Raw genomic sequence first — 23,997 nt, 5'->3', positions numbered from 1 at the left:
GTGCAGTAGCTTCGGGAAGAGGCTGAGACATCAATATGGCCAAGCCGGGTAGCGCATGCCAGAATCCAAAAATGGGTAACATGCGATCTCCTGGTTGGTTCAACGTGAAGAGGACCCTGAGTATAGAGTCTCTTAGTATCAACGGAAACTTCCGGCCCATCGCTTAGCGAAATTTGGTGGAAGAAATGTCGGGTTGCATCAAGTAGCGTGGATGGAATTGGGTCGCGAGCTCCGGCCGAGGCGAGACGGATTTATGGTTAAGTATTCCCCTGGTGTTGGGAGGCCTTTCATCTATGCCACGAGGTTTGAATGAAGATGAGACTGAGTGGTAGATCACGGTTTTCCGATCAAGGCTTGTTGCCGCTGATCGCGGCACTGGCCCTGACGATCTTCTGGGTTCCAGTGTGGGCCGATAATACTCAAACTCACCACAATCATCTTCATCATAGTCATCTCCATCACAAGCGTGGCAATGCGAGCGCAACCGGTCATGGCGATGCGCGCGAAATGGTACAAAATGCACTCGCGGTTTTGAAAGAAGTCAACAAAGATCGAACGGAGAATCCCAATTTTAACAAAGATACCTTTTCTGAGTCCCGCAAGGGCACAAGGGCGACTGCTAAGCCTTTGGACTACAGCCCCGAGTCTGTGAATATTGCCCGTCTTCAGACCAGAGATTCTTCTTCGAATAAAACGAGCGGAAACAGTCCTTACGTGATTCCACCTGAGCTGGCTAAGGCTGCTCGCATTGTCGCTGAGTCCACCGTCAACAAACCAACAGGCAATCAGCCTCAGGTTGCAGCGAATATTCGAGAGAAGTACGGCAAAGGCCGCAGACATACCAATACCCCCGCACAGGCCCTGCTCAGACCAAATGGACTCTATGGTTACAGTGCATTTGAAAGTGGTGATGAGACTGGCCACATAGGTGACAACAAGACTGCCAAAGCGACGCTCAACAAGCGTGATGCTGCTTCTGAGTACTGGATGGCCACAGTGGACCAGACCGGTCAAAGTCCATTCGCACCCAGCGGCTACAAGGTAAATTTCCCATTCAACATCATCCCCCCTTTCTGCACTTTCACTTCGTTTGTCTCGCTGATCATGCTGTATTAATCTTGTGTGACCTGTGGCCCTCTTTCATCTTTCCCTTGCTTCTTTGAACTAAGAACCGCTCCTGATCAATGTTCTCTAGGTTTGGAGAAATGTCAAAGACTATGGCGCTGTTGGTGACGGAGTCACAGACGACACAGCGGCCATCAACCGTGCTATTTCCGAGGGAGGTAGATGTGGCCCTGACTGCGGCTCTAGTACTATCTATCCTGCTACAGTTTGGTTCCCCAAAGGCACCTACCTTGTCAGCTCTCCGTTGATTCAATACTATAATACGGAGTTCCTGGGAGACGTGAGTACTACAATCTAGCAGGTCAAACGAAAGCTCCCACTAACTTACTAAAAGCCGATCAATGTGCCAACTATCCTGGCAGCCTCTAGCTTCGTCGGTCTGGGTGTCATCACTTCCGATGTCTATGTCAGTGATGACGAGCAATGGTATGTCAATCAAAACAATTTCCTGCGCAGTGTGAGGAATTTCAAAATCGACATTCGCCAAACGGATACCTCGGCCTATATCTGTGCCATTCACTGGCAGGTTGCTCAGGGAACCTCTCTAGAGAACATCGAGTTCTACATGGTATATAACTCGGATGTTCCCAGCAATACACAGCAGGGAATCTATATGGAGAACGGCTCGGGTGGTTTCCTCGCAGACCTCACATTTGTGGGAGGCAACTTTGGGTAAGCCACATACCAGAATCATCTGGATTTCTTTTCTTGGATGCCTTCTAATGTGATGAATGACAGTGCATACTTTGGCAACCAACAATTTACTTCAAGTCAACTCGTCTTTGTTCAGTGCAACACAGCCCTTCAGGTTCACTGGGATTGGGCATGGACTATGCAGGACTATGTCATTGAGTCGTGTACGAACGGTTTGACTATCGTCGGCGGGGTATGTTTTATTATTCCGAACATGAACTATTGGTCAAACATGAAGCTTACTTGAATTAGGGTGGCGGCGCCCTGGGTACCGGTCAAGGTGTTGGATCTCTCGTTTTGGCTGATGCCATCATTGCAAACACGGCAAATGGTATCATCACCTCTCTCTATGCCGAAAACTCGACCTCCCTGCTTTTGAAAAATGTGGGCTTTTTCAATGTCAAAACGGCCATCACAGATGACGTCAAAAACCAAGTTCTCCTAGCAGGAGGTGATGAGGTTCTCAAGGATGCCTGGGGATTCGGTAGGGTCACCGACGCTGAAGGCACAGGATCTTTTGTGTCCGGTGCAGACATCACTACCGGATCCATGAGCAAGAAGCTGCTTGGAACCCAAGCTTACGTCAAGTCCAATCTCTTTACCCGCCGACGACCTCAATACGAGGACATTAAGGCAAGTGATATTATCAACGTTCGGACTTTCGGCGCAAAGGGTGATGGCAGCACTGATGACACCGTCATTCTCAACTCTGTTCTTTCCTACGCCGCCAACATTTCTTCGGTTGTCTACTTCCCCTTCGGAGTATACATGATTCAGGATACACTGAAGGTTCCTGTCGGCTCCCGCATCATCGGACAAGCTTGGTCTCAAATCATGGCAACAGGAAAGAAGTTCGAGGATGTTGACAATCCGTATGTGGCCGTCCAGGTGGGAGTTGAGGGCGATGTTGGTATTGTTGAGATTCAAGACATGCTTTTCACTGTTTCGGGCCCCACTGCCGGAGCAATTCTCGTGCAGTGGAACGTCGCAGAGTCTGTCCAAGGATCTGCTGCGATGTGGGACTCTCATATTCGCATTGGCGGAGCCATTGGATCCAAGCTACAAAAGGCTCAATGTCCCAAACAGTCAGGCAAAGTCAAGCCTGGTTGTATTGCGGCATCTCTTCTCCTTCATCTCACACCTTTTTCAAACGCCTATCTGGAGAACATCTGGGTTTGGGTCGCTGATCACGATATGGATGTGACCACCCAGGATCAAATTGATGTATATGCAGGACGTGGTATTCTGATTGAGAGTAAGCTCGCGTGGCTGTACGGTACGGCCTCGGAGCATTGCACGCTCTACCAGTATCAACTTTCTGGTGCAAGCAACATCCTTATGGGGATGATTCAAACAGAATCACCATACTACCAACCTGTTCCCCTGGCTCCCAGTCCATTCACACCGGGCTCATTCCCTAATGACCCATTGTTCAAGAATTGTGACTCAACCACTGCTGCATGTGCATTCTCTTGGGCCGTACGTATCATTGATTCAGCTTCCATCTGGGTTTTGGGCAGCGGTCTGTACAGCTGGTACTCAGATTATTCTCAAAAATGTCTCGATACAAACGATTGCCAGCAACGCGGGTTTGAGATTGAGCAAAGTCATGATCTTTGGATTTACAATCTCTGTACCAGGGCAATTGTGGAAATGGTCACCCCCTTCCAAGGTGTTCCGACATACGCCAAGGACAACGTCAACGGGCTTCTTTCTTCGATTCTCGTCTGGATCGGTGGTTTGGATATGACTATTGGCCAGAGGAAATTCGACGGCTTTTCTATCTACAGCTCTGACAGCCTGGAGAAGATCGATCTTCCGGACACTTGCAAAACTTCATTGGCAGCAAATATCAAGTGTGAGACATACCTTGAGAACATGATGTCTCGCAAATGGCATGGCTCGTTGAACAATGATACCCTGACGGACCTTGTCTGTGACACTAGCTGTGGCGAGAGCCTGAGTGAGTGGTTCGGGGCTGTGCAAAATAACTGCGGCGGATATAACATCAGCGGCTCTCCTCCGGAGCTATATGGTGGCCGTATCTGGGCCGGTTACAATGAAACTTGCAGCAAAGATAAAGCCACAGGCAAATACTGCAATGGTATGTTACAGACTTCTCCCCACGGTGCATGTAACTAACTCTTTCTCTGCAAGACGTCATCAGTGATTTTACTTTGGTTCAAAGCACCGCAGATATGCCTGAAAGCGAAGCTTGCTCTTACTGCTACACAACTCGTCTCCAGATGATGCAACAGACGCCTTACTCGATGTACGACGACTACTACCAAGAAGTTCTGGTAGAACTGAACAAACGATGCGGCCTCTCCGGACCTACCGACATCCTTGAAATCCCCTGGGCGACCATCGAGGAGGAAGACGAGTTCTGTGTCTCGGATAATTACTACACAACAGTCAAAGGTGACAACTGCACATCCATCGCAGCGGCAAACAAGGTCTCATCCGCGTCACTTTACACGGGTAACCAAGAGAAAATTGTGGATTGCTTCTCCATCAAAGCAGGCCTCAAGCTTTGTCTTCCTTTAACTTGCGAAGATACATACTCACTCGAGCCAACAAACAATTGTACCGCGATCGAGTACGCCTACTCGCTTTCAACCGGGGATCTCCGCAAATACAACCCGTGGATCTCCTTCGACTGTGACAATCTGCAAATTGCCAGCAAGATTTACGGCAATAATCTTTGTCTGTCGGCGCCCGGTGGTGCGCACTCCAATGCAACAGCCGGTACAGGTTCAACTACTCCCGGCAAATCAAACGGATATAGCGAGGCCTGGGCTGCCCCGCCGACAAACGCGACTATGGCCGAGGGAACAACCCTCAATTGTGGAAGATGGCATGAGGCTGCTGCCAATGAGACCTGTGTTGGAATCTGTGCCCAGGAAAGTATCACACATGCTTTGTTCGTGGCCGTCAACCCGTCACTGGATGATGCTCGATGCTCGCAGACGTTACAGACGGGCAAGACTTACTGTTCTGGTCCGTTGTATTTGTGGAATGATGCGGAAACTTCTTCCAGCAGTAGTGCCAGCGAATCAGCTTCAACGTCAGCTGTTTAGCTGAGACTCAAGTCGAACTCTAGTATATAATTTGTGAGCAAATTCATCCATTTCTTCAGTTCGTGATTATCGGAAGACTAAGCATGTACGACGATATTGTATGTATTGCGGGAGATGAGCAGAGGAAGCAGCCCTGGGAGAGAGAGAGAGAGACAGAGACAGAGAAGCTGTCACTCTGCCACTCTGTCACTCTGCCACTCTGCCACTCTGCCACTCTGCCACTATCTACTGCGCCGGAGTCTGACCAATCAGGCAGCCACACCTGGGCAAGCTCCGACAGTGATGCATAATGCACCACCTTAGAACGCAATGTTGGCAGCAACACGAGGTATGCTCGTGGCCATGTGGCCGCAGACATCAATTGCTATTATAATTCATTCCGCCAACCTTTGAAGTGTCTTTATTTTCCCAGGTTCAAAGTCAAAGCCCTTGGAATTGAAATTGAAATTGCGGGTTCTAGGGGTACATTCCGCCCTGGGGGAGCCCTAAAAGTTGGGGGAAGAGGCCCCGCAAATTAGGCGGCAACTAGGATTAAGGGGTGGGTGCAGAGTCGTGCCTTAACTCTTAGGGTTGACTTGAGTAACCCATTAATCTCACATAATTACTATAATAGTCGAAAATTAGCTCCCAAAATATCTTTAGTTATTTATTTTATAAAAAGTGAATTATATAATTAATCGATTATATTATTCTCAAATCAATATAACTTTATATAAAATCAACGATATGAACAAATTCGATTGCTGGAGGTAATTATGGTGCGATGTAAGAATGCGCAACGCAATTTAGCACGAAATAGCTGTTTTAAAGATCGTAGGAGTGTTTCTCGATGACTTTGGCTGAACTGCCGCAACTGCCGCAACTGCCGAGTTTGAGCTCACACCTGGACACTCATTGAGCTTTTTTAAGCTATGGTCTCCAGGATTGTCCTCATTCAAGCAGTATTCCAACTTCACAATAGCCATACTGTACAGAACAATCGCCGAAGGAATAAACAAAGAACGTGGCATTTTGGCAGTTTAGCAGATAAGCAAAGCCAAGCACACCGCCTGCCGGCAACGTGCGGAGAGATCAGCCAATCAGCTAGTCCCAATTGGGGGGGGTGGTTATCGACGTCATCTCCCTAGGCTCGCCCTACTCTCTTCTTTCCTCAACCTTCGAGAGTTTTGGACTCTCAAACATCATGGCTTGGTCCCTCTCTTTCCCCTATCCTCCTTCAAAGGAGGGATACTGGGCGCCTGTGACTTCCACCTTGAACTGGTGCGAAGAGGTAAGATACCCCACGCCGACAGAGGAATCACGCTAACGCACCTCGCTCGCCCAGGATTACTATGCCACCGAGTACGCTGCCGAGATCGTCAACACCCTCACGAACTTGATGTTCATGTGGCTCGGGGTTTCCGGTATTCTCAGCTGTCGCCGTAACGGACATGACCAGATCTTCACTGTCGCCCTGCTAGGGTATCTGGTAGTCGGAACCGGGAGCTTCTTCTTCCACTCCACCCTCAAATGTCAGTATACCCATTCCCTGGGGAACGAACATACCAGAATCGCGAAGCGTCACAGTACCAAACCTCGGAGCTGTTCCCAGATCATCACTGACCGAAACAGACCCAATGCAACTCGTCGATGAACTGTCCATGATCTACACCACCTGCCTCATGGCATATGCCTTGTTCTCATACGCGCGTTCTACGGTCTTCCGGGTAGCTCTTGCTCTCTCCCTCACCGGCCTTGCTGTCTTCATCACCCTATATTACCACTATCTCCAAGACCCGATCTTCCATCAGAATGCCTACGCGCTCTTGACTACCGTTGTCGTCCTGCGCAGCATGTATATAATGGAAGTGACCCTCCGCCCAAAATGGCGCCACTCGACCGAAGAGGACCGCCTCGAGCGTCAGAAGAAGGGTCTTCCCGTGCCCACGAAGGAGCGCCAACACTACGAGAACGTGCGCGATACCAAGATGCTGAAGACCATGTGGCTCATGGTCATCTACGGACTGAGCATGTTCTTGGGTGGTTTCTTCATTTGGAATTTGGACAACATCTTCTGCTCTGAGATCCGTCGTATGCGCCGCACTGTCGGTTTACCATGGGGCCTACTTTTGGAAGGCCATGGTTGGTGGTACGTTTTGAGCTCGGCGCACACTTTTTGGTCATTACCCGCTAACCGTTTTTCCAGGCACGTCATGACAGGCATTGGCGCTTATTACTACATTGTCTGGGGCATCTGGCTTCGTCACTGTCTCAACAACCGACAAGACGAATATCATTTACGATGGGCACGTCTCTGGCATATTCCCGAGATTATCCGTGTCTCTGCTATTGAGCATGAGGCCCGGTCTAAGAAAACTCTATGAGAGGCTCTTGGCTTCTCTACTCTTTGCGTTCCACTCGTCACTTGGTGTCGCGGTGAAACCTGCAAATGCGATATTTGACATACACGTGAAATAGATACCATGCTCCTTCTTGTCTGTCCTTTGTCACAAGACACGGAGTAGAGCATCTCTTAGCATTCTTCGGCGTTGCTATTGGTATGGCATGCACAACTTGGTTCGGAAACGTCCGTGTTTAACTTCGAGCTTTGGAAATACCATACTCTTCCTATCTGTTTGTCTGGGGGCGTGGAGTCGTGACTATAGATGGGAGTTTTGTCTGTCCTTACTTTGGTTGTTAGTTCAGCGATTCAAGATACAAGCGATACAATAAATTAAAAAAAACATGCAGAACTAGTTCAGTCCTGCCCGGATGTATGTATATGGAATATAGTATATAAAAAGTAATATCGCGTAATATCGCTCTCAATGCAGGGGATAGTCGATATGAGCATCGAACCACGCAAAGCACAGGAAGAAGCAGAGCATGGCACCCTCACAACTTCGAGTCACCCTTCTGGGCCTTAGGCCTGCGCGCCGGCGCCGGGACATTCTTCAACCACTCCGCATCAATAGTCATCTTCTCAATCTTCGACTTCTTACTCCAAGCAGACCGGAAGCTCTCTTCCTCATCCTTCCAGCGCCGAATCTCAGGCGCAAGCCAGCAAACCGCCGCATCAGCACACTCATCAACAGCTTCCTGCGCAAGCAAATGGCCCTTCTCTTCCAAAAACACGTCTCGCACACGTCCCGCCGCAACACCACCACTGCCTCCCTGCCCAACGCCCGTATGGGCGAGCTTGTCGGCGCGCATAGGAGGCGTGCACATGTCAGACTTTCCGGCAAAGATGTACAACACGCTAGGACGCAAGAAGGGAAGCTGTGAGAAGATGCGCGCGGACTCAGGTCTGTAGAATGGGTGGTTGTGCGGGTGCTCTGCGTCCAGGTCTGGGTGCGTGACGCGATTGACGGGCTTACCGCTGCCGGGGGCATGGTGGTAATTAGGTCGGGAGAACGTGAAGACCTCTTGGTGAAGCGGTGTGCGCAGGGTTACAGGGGGTCCGTCGGGTCCAATTTGGGCCTTTGGGTCCAGTGGATGGATAGCTGTTGGGAGATCGCGGAGGCCGTGCTCGACCCAGCGGGAGAGAACTCTTGGGTCCCAGGCTTGGTAGAAGGGGCTTCGCTTGAAGCCTTCTGCGGCTGCTTGGCGGGAGGGCCAGAGGTCTCGTCTGTAGGTTGAGAGCTGGGTGGTCTTGGCGATGCGGCGCATGTTTTGTTCCATGCTCAGACCGTCTAGTTGGGTTGTCTGTCGCTGGATCACGGGGTCTAGTAGGATTAGTGTGTGGATGAGGCGCGGGTGCATTAGACATAGTTGTGCGCTATTTGTTTTGGTTAGGTCTTGCTGGTGCTGGTACATGGGCTTGGATTTGGCTCTTACAGGTGAGCGCCTCCCATGCTGTGCCCGATGCCGACGATCGGCCGGGGCATTTCAGCGCGCTTGACATTGACCAGGTGGAGGAGGTCTCGAGGATGATCGAACCAGCTTGCTGTCATATGGTTAGTATCATGATGGTTCTGGTATATTTTTGCTTCACATACGATCGTTGCCAAGCGAATCTTCATTGATCACGCTGCTTTGGCCCTCCTGAGCCACATCGGACATCCAAATACTGCGAATGCGGAATCCATTCTGTTTCGATCGAGCGTGAATCTCCTCCCAGAGAGGCTCATATAATTCCTGACGCGGTCAGCATACCGAATTGGTTTGTCGGCCGTCGCATCGCGCCTGGACGGGCCGCAGATCTGGACCTCGGCATTTTTGACACGCATACCTTGGGAAAGCCATTCGCATGCGCTGCGAGGATAGTCACGTCGCCGGGTTGCGGATTGGGATTGTCGAGTGGAATATACTGCTTCACTGCCAGATGCAGGGGCTTTTCCTGCTCATTGGCCGTCGCTCCTGGGTACTCCCTGATGTGCTGAGTGGGCACAATGTGCTCGACGATGCGAAACGGAGACATGTTGCGGGATGTTTATACTGAAGAGAAACTTTGCAGGATTGAGTTTCTATTCAGACATAAAGATCCGGGAGTTAAGACAAAAGTCCGGAGAGACCGCGGTTTTTGCGGGGAGCCGAGGCTGAGGCTGATGTTTTGCGGTTTTCGGGGCGGATCTGGCGCGTCCGCTCAACTGCCGACGGCGTAAGTATACCAGTTACATACACATCGTGACTTCAGTTCCAAGATTACATGGGATTATGTTTAATTTTACTGAGACGATTGGGGAAAATGGATGATCCCGAAGAGCTTATGAATTATTCTATATACTACTCTGCACTGAGTGCAAGGCATGCATCGACCGCTAAACCAACACTACCAATAAAATTAGCAATTGACCGCAAATACGCAAGGAGATTACTTACCGTCCTTCCTTTATCTTCACGACATCATCGATCACGTCTCGGTCAAGGTTGGGAAACATGTTCGACAGTGTTTCTACTACGTTCTTGTGTTCAGAACGCTGTATACGCCGTGCCTCGGCATCTTCAGCACTCGCCTGGCGTGCGGCGGCGTCCTGCGCATCGAGTACACGGGTGAGTTTTTTCTTCGCAGAGGTTCCACCCCGGTGGGCGGAGTGGGAGCGTTCGTCTCCGGAGCGCCGGCCGTCTTCGCTGCTGGCGCGTGGAGGCTGATAGACGTTCGGAGAGAGGCGAGGTGCCACACCGGGTTGGGGGGTTGCGACAGGGTGAAGACGGTCTTGGGAAGTGGGTCCGGAGTCTGGCTCGTCGGAGAAAATGCGGCCGATGGTAGAGAGAGGTTTTTGGATAGTGCGTAGTAGCCCTGCGACGGGAGCGGAACTGTCCTCGTCGCTAGACTGGGAGGGTTGGTGGCGACTGGGCCCTGGTTGGGGTTGGGATGGGGGAGGTTGAGATGAGGAGGGTTCCTCGAATGTTTCGATTTCACGGTTTTGTTCGGCTATGGCCGACACAGCGGCCTCGACGTTGCGCTCGAATTCCTCGTCGCTGACGGTCAGACTGGTGCGGTCCAACGACTCGATGAAAGAGATCGCTCCGGACTAAGAGATGTTAGTTTGTCTTTTCGAAATCACGCTACGCTGTGTGAATTGAATGCGACATACCAAAGATGAGATGTAGTACCCTGCCTCTCCGCAAAGTTTGTCCTGGTTCCGGAAACGAAGGATGTATTGAATGTTGGAGACCAGATGGTCCGGGTTCGCATGAAGGACCACGTAGATCAAGAGTGGGATGAATGAGTCTGCTGATGTATCTGCCTTTTTGGTGTTCTTGAGCAAGCCGAAGATGACCTTGCAGCAATTGAGGATACAGATGACTTTATCTCGGGGTGCGCGGTAGCCATTGATCTTTGAGATCTCTAGAACAGAATTAGCGCAGCCATGTGATGAGTCGCGTTGCGTACATACCTTGCTGTGCTAAATTCAAAAACCGACGTCCACCGCCGCTCACGGGTGGAATATCAAGATGTCCCTCATTGATCCAGCTGTATATGCGAATTTTTTGGGCTAAGATGTCATCTCGTTCAATATCTTCTTGGTGTTGACCGCGGCGCCAGGGTCCATGAAGCCGCTCTAGTTCTCTTCGGCGACTCCGACTTGCGCTTCGGGGTATCGTTGGCGGAGCCGGGATCGCCGGTGCGAAAGTTTGGGAGTATAGGCGGTTCATCACGAGCTTCTCCATGCCCTCCTTGGCATTGTCGAATTCGCTATCCGATACATCGCGCCAGATTTCGCACATGGCCATCTTATTTGTTATAAAAGTCAGGAAATCACTGATGATCTTAACTTGTTCGTGAACCATCCATTGCTTTTTCCCAAACTCCATGAGAAATGAGCGCAAGAACTTGGCTACAGGGTCGGCAGTGCGGTGACGCAGTTGTTCTAGGAACCGGTGGAAATCAAATGGCTGCTCCGACTCTGGTTCTGGAAGTGGTGGAACTGTTGACGTGGATGATCGTCGGTTTGATACTGGGGACTCGGGCTTGTGGGGGATGGGTCCAGGTTGATCACCCGCAGATCCAGCGACCGGAGGACTTGCAGACTCGGTAGCAGCAGGGTGGTCCAGACTCGACTTCCGGGGTGGGAAGTACGTCGGACCTCCGCGAAACTGCTCGGCCAGCCCAAGTCGTGGAGACATGATCTCGTTCTGGTCGGTGCTTCGCGCGGGGTCCTGAAACTGCCCCATGATATTTTGGATCTCCGGCTGCGAATCATTATCTTCCCGTTCCCCTTCGACTTGTTGATTTTGTTTGAGCTCCCGATCGCTATCGCTCGGCACTTCTGGAAGCTCTTTCTCGGAGCCAGGGTTCGTGTTTGTATCGATGAGCGGGAGCGTTGGCGCAGGAGTGGGAGTTGTGCTTATGTGAAGGGCGTCTTTCTCTGGGAGCGTAGGAGGCGGGGGGAGTGTTTGCAGTTGACGGTGTCTCTGCTGATGTATTGTCGGAGACTGACAGCCTCTCCATGTGCCCCGCAAGCGGTTGCGGCTCAGCTGGCGTTTGAGCTAGGGCAGTCTTTGTCGGTTCCGCTACTTCGGGGCCCGGAGATGCTGCTGGCACATCCTTCTCTGCTGCAATGTCTGGGTTCATGATGCCTGTCGGACTATCGTCTAGCAAAGAATCCTGGGTTTGTACGGGAAGGTCGGTTGGTCTCGTCTCAGCGTGATCATGGGCGGACGGGCCGTCCGTCGTCTGAGGACCCGGAGAGGTAGGGAGCTCTTTAGACGACATGAGCTATGTGACTTCCACTAGCGACATAAAAAAGATAGATTCAGGGGGTTGTAATGTCATGGACATGCGGCTCTATCTGTTGATGTGCGGATCATCGTTCGGCCGAAGTCTCACAGCTCAATTTCCAGGTCGATGTGGGGAGGTCCTCCCGGCCAATGACAACCCGCCTTGAGGGCGGCGAAATCGGACATTTCCACCCCTCCGCCGTGGGGGGGGTAATTTGACTCATCGGGTCTTCTCTTCTTTTGCATATCTCACATACAACATGGTTGGAGGCACAGCGCTGCAGGAGCGCCTCGAGACATGGGCACAGAGGTTAAATAACCTCACTGTGTCTCCATTGACCCGCGATTATCCCGACACACAAACCACTGATAACAAGAGAGTCATTGAGGCTTTCGAGTCACTTCGACTTCCTAAGGAAACTCAATTGCACCTGCAGAAGGTCTCGGGCTCTTCCTCAGGCTTCACTGTCTTTCTGACTGCCTTTGTGGTTCTGGTAGCTCGCTTGACCGGCGATGAGGACATCGCTGTGGCCACCAGCTCGGAGGAGGATGGCCGTCCATTCGTCATCAGGATTCCTATTGATGCCTCGGAGACATTTGTCCAGCTATATGCCAAGGTTGACAAGGTCCGTACTATACCCGGTCCCTTGCATATACTCGTGTTAGTCGCTCGGTACTAAATCATATATATACAGGCCTTCAAGGAAGGCGCTTCTCAGATCGTGCCATTGGGCAGTCTCCGCTCTTACATCCAGGAAAAGTCCAAGTCCGAACGCACTCCCGTCCTCTTCCGATTTGCGGCATACGATGCCCCCGCTGCCTCGCAAGATTACCCGGCGAACACCTTCGACACCACTGACTTGGTGGTCAACGTTGCACCCGGCAACCTCTCCGATGGCGCTGTCGAACTAGGTGCCTACTACAACCAGCGTTTGTTCTCAAGTGCTCGCATTGCTTTCATTCTGAAGCAGCTTGCGTCCATTGCTAGCAATGCTGCCGCCAACTCGGAAGAAGCTATTGGACGCATTGATCTGATGACGGAGGACCAGCGCGCACTCTTGCCCGACCCTACTTCCAACCTTAACTGGTCCAACTTCCGGGGTGCCATTCACGACATTTTCACTGCCAATGCGGAGAAGCACCCCAGCAAGCTCTGTGTCGTCGAGACCGAGTCCAGCACATCCCCTCACCGCGAGTTTACCTACCGCCAGATCAACGAGGCCTCAAACATTCTCGGCCACCACCTGGTTCAATCTGGCATTCAACGAGGTGAGGTTGTCATGGTCTACGCCTACCGTGGTGTTGACCTCGTAGTGGCTGTGATGGGTATCTTGAAGGCCGGTGCGACCTTCTCTGTTATCGACCCCGCCTACCCACCTGAACGCCAGAACATCTACCTCGATGTTGCCCGTCCTCGCGCTTTGGTGAACATCGCCAAGGCCACCAGAGATTCTGGTGAACTTTCTGACATCGTGCGCACTTTCATCAACGAGAACTTGGAGCTCCGCACCGAAATCCCTGCTCTTGCTTTGCTCGACGATGGAACCCTCACTGGTGGATCTGTCAACGGTAAGGACGTCTTCGCCAACGAGGTTGCGCTCAAGTCCCAGCCCACCGGTGTCGTTGTTGGACCCGACTCTATCCCCACCTTGTCTTTCACTTCCGGTTCAGAGGGCCGCCCCAAGGGTGTTCGTGGCCGCCACTTCTCCCTCGCCTACTACTTCCCTTGGATGTCAGAGACCTTCAAGTTGACCCCAGACGAAAAGTTCACCATGCTGAGCGGTATCGCCCACGATCCCATCCAGAGAGATATCTTCACCCCATTGTTCTTGGGCGCTCAATTGCTGGTGCCCGCCCGCGAGGACATCCAGAACGAGAAGCTAGCCGAGTGGATGCAGAAGTTCGGTGCTACCGTCACTCACCTGACACCTGCTATGGGACAGATCTTGGTTGGTGGAGCTTCTGCTCAGTTCCCTGCCCTCCACCACGCGTTCTTCGTGGGTGATATCCTGATCAAGCGCGACTGCCGCTCCCTTCAGGGTCTTGCCCCGAATGTTGCCGTTGTCAACATGTACGGTACTACTGAAACCCAGCGTGCAGTCAGCTACTTCGAGATCCCTAGCTACTCTAGCCACGAGGGTTACCTCGACACATCTAAGGACGTCATCCCGGCAGGCCGTGGAATGTTGGACGTCCAGATGCTTGTTGTCAACCGCTATGACCCCACTCGCCTCTGTGCAATTGGTGAAGTTGGCGAGATCTATGTCCGTGCCGGTGGTCTGGCGGAAGGCTACCTTGGTTCTCCCGAGCTGAGTGCGAAGAAGTTCTTGACCAACTGGTTTGTCAAGCCTGAGGTCTGGGCTGAGAAAGACCAGGCTGAGGCGAAGGACGAGCCCTGGCGCCAGTTCTACGTCGGTCCTCGAGACCGTCTGTACCGCAGTGGAGATCTTGGCCGATACACCCCATCGGGTGATGTCGAGTGCTCTGGTCGTGCCGACGACCAGGTGAAGATTCGTGGTTTCCGTATCGAGCTGGGTGAGATTGACACCCATCTCTCCCGCCACCCGCTGGTCCGCGAGAACGTAACTCTCGTGCGCAGAGATAAGGATGAGGAGCCTACTTTGGTCAGTTACTTTGTGCCCGACATGGCCAAGTGGGCCTCGTGGCTGGAGAGCAAGGGTCTCACCGACGATGACACTGCCGAGGGTATGGTTGGTCTTCTGCGTCGCTTCCGTCCACTGCGTGACGATGCTCGTGAGCATCTCCGAAGCAAGCTTCCCACCTACGCGGTGCCTACCGTTATCATTCCCCTGAAGCGCATGCCTCTCAACCCCAACGGAAAGATTGATAAGCCTGCGCTTCCTTTCCCCGACACCGCGGAACTGAGTGCAGCTGCACCCCGCCGTTCCTCATCTGCGATGCAAACCCTGTCTGAAACCGAGCAAACTCTCGCTCAGGTTTGGGCCAAGCTTATCCGCAATGTGACCCCGCAAATGATTGGACCGGACGACTCCTTCTTCGACCTTGGCGGACACAGTATCCTGGCTCAGCAAATGTTCTTCGAGCTCCGCCGCAAGTGGCGTGGTATCGACATCAGCATGAACGCCATCTTCCGCAGCCCCACCCTGAAGGGCTTCGCCGGTGAGATTGATCGCCTGCTGGCTCTTGAATCCTTTGCTACAAGCGATGACAAGACTCTCGCTGGAGCTGTGCAAGCCTCTCAACCCGACGATGAATACTCCAAGGACGCTGTTAAGCTTGTCAGCGAGCTGCCTCAGTCGTTCCCCCAGCGCACGGATGCCATGCTTTCCACCGAGCCTATCGTCTTCCTGACTGGAGCCACTGGCTTTTTGGGTGCGCACATTCTTCGGGATCTCCTTACTCGTAAGGCGCCTTCCACCAAGGTTGTTGCTCTGGTCCGCGCCAAGACCGAGGAGCAGGCCCTTGAGCGTATCCGTGGCACCTGCCGTGCCTATGGCTTCTGGGATGAGGCCTGGACTGCCAAGCTGCAAGCGCTCTGTGGTGACCTTGGAAGCCCCCAGTTCGGCCTGACCCAGGCTGTGTGGGACGATCTCACCAACACTGTTGATGCTGTGATTCACAACGGAGCCCTGGTCCACTGGGTCTACCCTTACTCGACCCTTCGTCCCGCTAACGTCATGGGTACCATTGATGCTCTGAAGCTGTGCAGCGGCAAGGCGAAGCAGTTTGCTTTCGTCAGTTCTACCAGTGCTTTGGATAAGGATCACTTCGTCCAAGAGTCCGAGCGCATCATTGCCGCTGGTGGCAATGGTATCAGCGAGGAGGACGATATGGAGGGCAGCAGAGTCGGCCTTGGTACTGGTTATGGCCAGAGCAAGTGGGCTGGTGAATACCTTGTCAAGGAGGCTAGTCGCAGAGGCTTGAAGACCACTATCATCCGTTCCGGATACGTTCTTGGTGATTCTAACACAGGAGTAAGCTTTACTGCACCAACGCCATCCATTCGATATACTAACAGTCCCATCAGGTTACCAACAACGACGATTTCCTCATCCGATTCTGCCTGGGCTGCATTCAGATTAACTGCCGTCCCAACATTAACAACACAGTGAACATGGTTCCCGTTGACCATGTCTCTCGCATTGTCATTGCATGCGCCTTCAACCCTCCCCCTGCTGGCGTTGCCCACGTCACTGGACACCCTCGTCTCCGCTTCAACGAGTTCCTCGGCGCTCTTGAGCTATACGGATACAACGTTCCTCAAGTTGATTACATCCCCTGGTCCAACGCTCTCGAGCAGTATGTCAATGGCGGTGAGCACGACGACAAGAAATCCCAGCACGCTCTGTAAGTTACTTCCCTCTCACTTATGATCTTTTTGGCTACTGACTTTGACCCTCACCAGCTTGCCCTTATACCACTTCGTGACTGCCGACCTGCCCTCCAACACCAAGGCTCCCGAGCTGGACGATGTCAACGCCGCCGCTGCCCTGCGTGCGGATGCTGCCTGGTCCGGAGTCGATGCGTCCGCCGGTGCCGGCGTGACTGAGGAATTAGTCGGTCTCTATGCCTCCTACCTGGTGCAAACCGGGTTCCTGCCTTCCCCGACAATCGCTGGAGCTCGCCCATTGCCCGCTCTTGAGATCAGTGAGGAGCAGAAGAAGACCCTTTTGAGCGTTGGTGGCCGTGGTGGCACAGCATGATTTTTTTCTCTGGACATAAACCACACAAAAGTATAGATAGTTTTTCAGGAGGATTTCTCGGTGTTTAAAGCAAATTGCATTTTATTTCTTACATTAAGATTCCGGCCACAGCGTAGCCCAGAAGTATAGCGGAGCGCCGGTTGGTTAACCCCTTCCGTTCCCTTCGGACTCAACACTTTATTTTCTTTCACCCCATAGCCCCTCGTCCTTTTTCAATTTAGAAGTCTTTCCCTTGGTTTACTTTGTCAGTTCGCTTTGCTGCAATCATGTCTGCTGAAGGTACGTTAGTGTGACTGTTTTTGGCCGTTGCTTGGCAATCTTTCCCCGTCAGTTTTTTTTCCCGCTTCACCTCTCCCCCAGCAAACGCGAATATCAGCATTTAGCACCTGTCAGCTAAGACCAATTGTCTTGTTGGTCTCTTTCACGTCCCCAATTTGATTCGGTCTGCTGTGGGTGCCAAAACTGGTCATTCCGTCCACCCACTCCCCTCTTCCATTCTTTCTCTCCCATCCCCTCCCATGGCCGTCGCAAGACTCACCGCGCGATCCGGGTTCCTCGCGCGGGCAGCAGGGACAGCCCGGACCTCACCGAGCCCCCTACAAGCCCCCGTGTCTCGAGTTTCCCGCGCGATTCGCGCGACCGGACTCACACCACGCCCCGTCTCTTTCTCAACCTCCACCTCCTATTCCTGCGCCTCCAAACCCACCAGCGCCCCAACCACGGACCCCAAGTCCGAACCCCAAACTGACGCCGCGGACCACACAGATCGGTACGCAGCCGGCCTGCGCCTGAACAAAGAATGGGCCGCCCAGACCGCCCGTGATCACCCAGAACTCTTCCCAACCCTCGCAAGCGGCCAAAAGCCCCAGATCCTCTGGATCGGCTGCTCCGACTCCCGCTGTCCGGAAACTACCTTCTTGGGCCTGCACCCGGGCGATGTCTTCGTGCACCGCAATATCGCCAACGTCATGCACCCCGGCGATCTCAGCTCTTCCGCCGTCATCGAGTATGCGGTGCAGTATCTCCGCGTGAACCATGTCGTGGTTTGTGGGCATACCGCGTGCGGTGGTGTCGCTGCCGCGATGGGGAATAAGAATCTTGGAATTTTGGATCCTTGGCTTTTACCTCTGCGACAACTGCGGGAGCGTAACCTTGAATTGCTTTCGTCGATGACTGCCGACGAGGCTGCGATGAAGTTGGCGGAGCTGAATGTTCGTGAGGGGTTGAATGTTGTTAAGCAGAAGGGTGTGGTGCTGAACGCTATTCAGGAGCGTGGTCTCCAGCTTCATGGGTTGATCTATGATGTTGGCTCTGGTGTTCTGAGTGAGTTGGATACTCAGGATTCGGAGGAGGTGATTCGCGCCCGTCTGACGGCGTTCCAGACGGAATGAGTTCGCATGGAGATTGGAATTTTGCCCTCGGAGGGATAGAACATATTTTTTCCTAAATAGCCAAAATTGATGACTTGATGATAGAGAGAGAGATGAGTATAGAGAAAAACAAAAAGAGTAGAAGAAAAAAAGCAGCACGGCAGAGTGAAAGAAGACTTCATACTTAGGGGAGGGCTTTCGGCCGAAGCGATCAGCTAACGCCGAGCTTCGACCTGCGACGATGTGGAGACTTGGCAGCCAACAAGCGTGGAAGAAGGGGAAACGGCTTTCATCTGAAACATTCCAAGGTTCGTCCTTATAAGGATCACTCTTGGGTTAGAGTGACATTTCAACACTGGTTCATGCTGAGATTTGCTTGAATAATATGAGGCTGCAGTAACCTTGGAAGTCATTCTACATTACCGAACTCAACCAAGCTTGCTAGGTTTTTAATACCTAGGTATGCCTCTGTTTTCATGTTCTCGGGGCAGTTGACTTGAATAGCGAGTATGATCTCAAGAATTCTAGGTATGATTTAATTTCTTAAGGTGATCTATAGGACTCTCCCGAAGTCCTCCATGGCCCTAACAGACTGCAAGCCCGCTATTCAAGGCCTGTTTAACAACATCAGAAGATATTAATAGAGACAGGCCTTGTATTTTTGTTTTATGTGTGTTTCTCTATAGCTCTTTATACGGAGTATACCCTTTCCTATTGAGAACCACAAAGCAACCCCGATGTTATTAGGAACAGGCAGTAGTGCTTATTTGCAGTTGTGGCCACTAAACGCGATCCATGGCACAGCCTACACGTGGACCCAATCAGAGGCTGCAAATCAGATTGACTCACAGCCTTTTGAGGCTCTGAGGCTCTAGGCGGGCCCTGATTTACATTTGCATATACTCAATCAGTAGCCCGACTGCGCTGGCAGACATTGATACGTCCAGCTTTGTAGGCAACACCTGCAGTTTGGAGCTGACATGCAGTTCTGCCTTTGCGTCAAACAGCTCTCTCTGGTATAAAGATGGGTGTCGCTCTTAGTTTTACTTCCCTCCTTCTGTATCTCTCTTCTGTTCTGTTCTCTCAGAACATTCAATTTTCTCTCTCTTTCCTGTTAGTATTTGCCTGATAAATATTTTTTATCAAAATGGCGATCGTGATCACTGAGACCGGTAAGTACATCGAGTCGATACAATAAAACATAAATCTAACTTGACAGCCAAACCGGCCGAACCGGCGAAAAAGACGCGGAGGAAGAGAAGGAAGTCAACTATGAGCCCGTGGGCACTGTATGCGACTTCCGTAATCTCTACCAGACCAAACCCGACGAAGATGGAAACCGATCATGGACCAGAGATATCCCATCCGACCTGCCCGAGCCCGCGGAAGATGCAGACTCTGCCCAATACGCCCTTCTCGTCCGCAAGGAAAAGTGCTTCGATGGGCGGAAGAGTCTGTCCGTTCATTCGATTGTCGTGCAAAGTGAACATCTCAAGGGTTTCCTAGGAAAAGTACTAGACAAGTACCCAGGTGTCACGACAACTCTTGATCGTCTAGAATTCACAGCCCCCTTTCGGCCCTTCGTTCATCGATGGGAAGAGATCATCCGTCTGCGCGATGAAGAGGAAGACCCCGTTACCAAGGCCCATGTTGACCTCTTTTATCGCATCATGGATGAGGAACTACGCGACGTGATCGACCACAAAAAGGACCTGGTGGCCAACGGCGTCATCACGTACCCGCTAGCCTGGACAATCATGGAGCCCCACGACGTGGTCATCTCCTCGGTGGGAGGTCTGCTCCGTGGACATCAGTTTAGCACCATGATGCTCACCAAGTGCGGGTGGCAGCTGTACGCCGACCACATTGAGTTCGACGGAAATCGCTTTGGACATACTTCCGAGGAATTTATGATTCCCCCATTCAACGGCACCGTCCCAATCACCTCCCTCGCTATATTCCCTCTAAAGTACCACCCGGAGAAGGAAACTATTCGCGAGGTGTTGTCTGCGCGTGGAAAACGATGGGAAGAACACAAGGGGTACCACTTCAAAGCATACGACGGATCCGCTATCAGCAGAGACTACCATGAAGACGATCTGAATGCAAGAGATACCAGATACCACGTCAAAGGCCGTATCATCATCGACGCCGACGCATACAACATCTTCCATCCAAACGGCACTATCAACGTGGACAGCCATATCGACGAAGATGAATTGACCGATGCCCAGCGCCTGATCGCCTCCCCTATGGTTTACGGCTACTCGCTCAAAGACAAAGAATGGCTCATCTTCCACCTAGAGAGCTCGAATGAGATCGTCTGGGATGACCGTGCCTTCGAATCACTGGTCCTACCGAAAGAGCAGGAAGGATTAAAGGAGGTGATCTTGGGCGTTGCGAAAGCTCACTCCAAGCGATTGGACTCGTTTGACGATGTTGTCCAGGGTAAAGGCCGAGGCATCATTATGCAACTCGCCGGTCCTCCTGGTGTCGGTAAGACTCTTACAGCAGAGAGTGTCGCCGAGGTCATGAAAGTGCCTCTATATGTGATGAGTGCTGGCGACCTCGGGATGGAGGCTAGTAGTGTGGAGCGGAGTCTGAAGCAAATTTTGAAGGCGGTGCCCAGATGGGGTGCTGTTCTCTTACTCGATGAGGCGGATGTCTTTATGGAGGCTCGTGATGCGACCGATCTGGCTCGAAATGAGCTTGTGTCGATTTTCTTGAGAATGCTGGAATACTACGAGGTAAGCAAGATCAAGATGCCCTGTGTTATCTGTTTGCCTATGAATTCTGGGTTGCTTGAGCCCGTGCTCTGGACACTCCAATCAGCCAAGTAAGATGTACTGACTTCTTTCCCAGGGCATCCTCTTCTTGACCACCAACCGCGCCCAGAACATCGATCCGGCCTTTGAATCTCGTATTCATATCTCCCTCAACTACCAGGAGCTCGATACGATTTCGAGACGCCATATCTGGAGACAGTTCCTGAGCCGCTCGAGTGAAGCTTTCACTGATGAACAGATTGATCAGATGGCCGAGGTTCAATTAAATGGTCGCCAGATTAAGAATGTTATCAAGACGGCTGGTCTTCTGGCGTGGTCCAAGGAGGCTGAGCTTGGATATGAGCACCTCAAGACCGTGCTGGCTTTGCGGGATCAGTGAGGGCGAACGCGGAGCATTATCATCATGAACCTAGGTAATACATTTTTTAAAAAATTAATTGAGCCCATTTGGAGGTCTTCTTGTCTCGTTGGATTCTCTTTTGGTAGCTTGATGTAAACGCTTGGAAGTAGTAGGATACATCCAAATCCCTAATTCTCTGTCCACGGTTTAGCCAAGACTTTTTTTTCTCGCTCTTAATTACTCGATGGTGCGAAATGAAGAAAAGAAGTATTGATAGGTAGTAGATAGTTGGAAGGACAGTGAAAGAGATAGCTAAAAAGAAAATTCAACTCACTTGGGGAAACAATAGCATCGAAAAGCCCATTCGCAAATACTACCAAGTGGATAGCAAAAAGGAATCTAAAAAAAGAAAAAGCAAAAACATACAACAGGGTGAGAATGGGGTGAGAGCCCGTGAGAAGCACCCTCTGTCAAGGAAGCAGTCCTGCTTGGATGAAAGTCTGAACAGGAAGTCAGTATGTACTACAAGCAATAAAACTATAGCATGTTTCTACCAACTTGTCAATTTAATTAGGGAAAAGCTGTGTTTAATCTTGCTCCATTGTACTCCGTGGGATTGCTAGAGTCTTGACCCTCGACGTCCCAAGCCCAATCAGCGTTCAAATCAAAAGAAATATGCCTGGCCCCACCATGCATATCAAAATCTACGTGTGTCTCTCCAACTGGCACGACAGCATGCAGCGTGAAACACAGCCCCCAAGAGATACCAATCAGATGGTCGTGACTTGGATCTATGCATGGCTGAAATTGCCTTGGGCGGCTAAAAGAGGCTGAGTTCATCATAAGGCAACGGCGACCATTTGTTTTCAATTTCCCTCCTCTTTCTCGCTGAATTTTATCAAAGTTTCTTTACTATTCATTTGATTGAAAGGTTACCACTAGGAAATCCGCCATGGGCGACCCACTTTCACTTGCCGGAACTGCAGTCGGCATTGTCTCGCTGGGCTTGTCCGTTTGCCAAGGCATTTTCTCATATTGCAGTTGCTTCCGTGACTGTCCAAAAGAAACAAAGAATATGCTGCAGAAGCTTGAAGGCCTAAAGAATGTTCTTGAAGTTCTTGAAGATGTCTTTCGAAGTCATGAGAATCTGCGAACAGAAACTCCCGCTGTGAAGGCTGCTAAGCGCCATATTCTAGCCTGTGAAAATGGCCTGTTGCAATTGAAAGATATCCTGGACAAGTACAAGGCAACACCAATTGATTTGAAGCGAGACTTGATCAACAGGGCGGCATACCCTTTCAAGCGCGATACGATCAGAGCGATTCTGGAGCATCTTGAGAGCCTGCAGTCAAACCTGGACACCTCCATCGCTGTTCTACAGTTGCAAGTTTGACCTTTCTTCCCTATTCACACGTTTGCAATTCTAATAAGTGACCAGATCTGTCTCCTCCGAAAATTCAGAGAAGACAGCACTATTATATGGTACTACACGGCAGATTTTCACTGAATCGACAGGGATGCATAGCCACATCGAAAGCATTGATCAGACCCAGCAAGCCATGAATTTGAGCATTTCAGGGATCGAGCAACAACTTGCGTTTATAGTAAGACTCTCCAACTTCTTGATATTGCACTCGAACTGAATGAAAGAGAGTAGTCTCTCCATTTCAGCCAGCAAAACAGACTACTTTCTGATTCTGCGGAGCCGGACCCATCACGCGATAATCATGAGATTCTCACTCGGTCTACAGTGTCTTTGATAGATACCCAAGGGATGTCTAGTAGTCGACCCCAGAGATCGAAATGCTCTTGCTCGTCATTGCCGAGACCTTCTAGAGCAAGAAAGGGGTTTATCGTATCAATCTGGCACTCACCCCATACGTTCGGATGTCCTCTTTATTTCCACGAGGAGAAATCAATTTTCGAAAGGCGGTTGAAGTTTAACAACCTTCTTTTTGGCACCTCTGTTCATTTTTGTCTCAAGAGCATCAGAAAGGCTGGGGGTATACAATCTTCCCATCTTTGACCTTTTGTCCGATAGTCGATGAGAGAAAATCACCAGCTTTCCGGCTCGTCTATAAAGCAAGACTCGAGGTCTTGAAACAGAAAGGCACTCAACCGGACCTCATTAGGAATCTGATCAATCAACTACGGTCCATATACGCGCAAGGCTCAGCTTCACCCAGAGACATTACTCCTTCGGGAGAAAATATTCTCCATGTCAGTGGAGAAATTGAAAGAGTGGAAGACAGTTCCATAGCGCTGACAAATACAATAGACAGTTCTATTATTCCTGGACTTTCTTCCCGAGGGGACGATGCCAGATTTCCGTGACCTGGTCAAGCATCTTGTCGAATTCGGTGTTCCATTAAATGAAGCACCCTCATGGGGAGGTGCATTAAACACCCTTCTGATTCAAGGGAGCGATCTCTTCAACAGAGCATCGGAGCTCACTCAAGATCAATTGGTGTTCCTGGTCTCCGATCTTGTGGACCGTGGCGCAGATTTGACACAAAGGATTAGTCAGACCACCATCACTCCGTGGTTCAATTTTTGTGAGACCATGGAGGACCAAGTGCTAGAAATGCATTGCTCCAGCAGTTTTCTTTACGCTGTGACAAGGCGAAATATATATGACGGTATGTCCCTATTCTTATGCGAAATCCCGAGGTCTTACTTTTCTGTTCTGCAATTGGTGGATCAGCTGAGAGTGAGAACTAATCAAAGCCGAACATCCAGAATTTCACTCGTCTAATCTAGAGAGGTGCATTATAT

The 23,997-nt window shown here is 51.1% G+C and overlaps 8 protein-coding genes across 8 annotated transcripts; 6 read left to right on the top strand and 2 right to left on the bottom strand.

Annotated features, from left to right (window-relative positions):
• Positions 1–309: 309 nt before the first annotated feature.
• On the top strand, positions 310–4,898 carry N7506_006984 (uncharacterized protein; the record flags this gene model as incomplete). The annotated part of the gene is made up of 6 exons (XM_056956277.1): positions 310–1,041; positions 1,196–1,405; positions 1,460–1,797; positions 1,864–2,011; positions 2,071–3,922; positions 3,976–4,898. 6 exons carry the CDS (start codon positions 310–312, stop codon positions 4,896–4,898), a joined length of 4,203 nt encoding a protein of 1,400 aa, XP_056810611.1.
• A 1,183-nt stretch (positions 4,899–6,081) lies between these two features.
• N7506_006983 (ceramidase) lies at positions 6,082–7,261 on the top strand (the record flags this gene model as incomplete). Its single annotated transcript, XM_056956276.1, has 4 exons — positions 6,082–6,168; positions 6,223–6,409; positions 6,510–7,026; positions 7,084–7,261. The coding sequence occupies 4 exons, from the start codon at positions 6,082–6,084 to the stop codon at positions 7,259–7,261; spliced, it is 969 nt and encodes a 322-aa protein (XP_056810610.1).
• A 511-nt stretch (positions 7,262–7,772) lies between these two features.
• N7506_006982 (putative toxin biosynthesis protein) lies at positions 7,773–9,297 on the bottom strand (the record flags this gene model as incomplete). Its single annotated transcript, XM_056956275.1, has 4 exons — positions 7,773–8,655; positions 8,715–8,823; positions 8,876–9,014; positions 9,109–9,297. 4 exons carry the CDS (start codon positions 9,295–9,297, stop codon positions 7,773–7,775), a joined length of 1,320 nt encoding a protein of 439 aa, XP_056810609.1.
• Positions 9,298–9,602: 305 nt separating this feature from the next.
• N7506_006981 (guanine nucleotide exchange factor VPS9) lies at positions 9,603–12,036 on the bottom strand (the record flags this gene model as incomplete). Its single annotated transcript, XM_056956274.1, has 5 exons — positions 9,603–9,648; positions 9,699–10,351; positions 10,415–10,668; positions 10,718–11,733; positions 11,762–12,036. The coding sequence occupies 5 exons, from the start codon at positions 12,034–12,036 to the stop codon at positions 9,603–9,605; spliced, it is 2,244 nt and encodes a 747-aa protein (XP_056810608.1).
• A 265-nt stretch (positions 12,037–12,301) lies between these two features.
• Positions 12,302–16,726, top strand: aarA (L-aminoadipate-semialdehyde dehydrogenase; the record flags this gene model as incomplete). Its single annotated transcript, XM_056956273.1, has 4 exons — positions 12,302–12,667; positions 12,737–15,997; positions 16,051–16,370; positions 16,429–16,726. 4 exons carry the CDS (start codon positions 12,302–12,304, stop codon positions 16,724–16,726), a joined length of 4,245 nt encoding a protein of 1,414 aa, XP_056810607.1.
• Positions 16,727–17,244: 518 nt separating this feature from the next.
• N7506_006979 (carbonic anhydrase) lies at positions 17,245–18,117 on the top strand (the record flags this gene model as incomplete). The annotated part of the gene is made up of 1 exon (XM_056956272.1): positions 17,245–18,117. One exon carries the CDS (start codon positions 17,245–17,247, stop codon positions 18,115–18,117), a length of 873 nt encoding a protein of 290 aa, XP_056810606.1.
• Positions 18,118–19,243: 1,126 nt separating this feature from the next.
• Positions 19,244–21,261, top strand: N7506_006978 (ATP-binding protein; the record flags this gene model as incomplete). Its single annotated transcript, XM_056956271.1, has 3 exons — positions 19,244–19,268; positions 19,342–20,843; positions 20,959–21,261. The coding sequence occupies 3 exons, from the start codon at positions 19,244–19,246 to the stop codon at positions 21,259–21,261; spliced, it is 1,830 nt and encodes a 609-aa protein (XP_056810605.1).
• A 913-nt stretch (positions 21,262–22,174) lies between these two features.
• On the top strand, positions 22,175–22,615 carry N7506_006977 (uncharacterized protein; the record flags this gene model as incomplete). Its single annotated transcript, XM_056956270.1, has 1 exon — positions 22,175–22,615. One exon carries the CDS (start codon positions 22,175–22,177, stop codon positions 22,613–22,615), a length of 441 nt encoding a protein of 146 aa, XP_056810604.1.
• Between the last annotated feature and the right edge of the window lie 1,382 nt (positions 22,616–23,997).

The sequence above is a fragment of the Penicillium brevicompactum genome (assembly GCF_028827555.1).
Source record: "Penicillium brevicompactum strain IBT 35665 chromosome Unknown utg000005l_segment0_segment0, whole genome shotgun sequence".
NCBI lineage: Eukaryota > Fungi > Ascomycota > Eurotiomycetes > Eurotiales > Aspergillaceae > Penicillium > Penicillium brevicompactum.
This window is presented reverse-complemented; position numbering and strand designations above follow the sequence as displayed.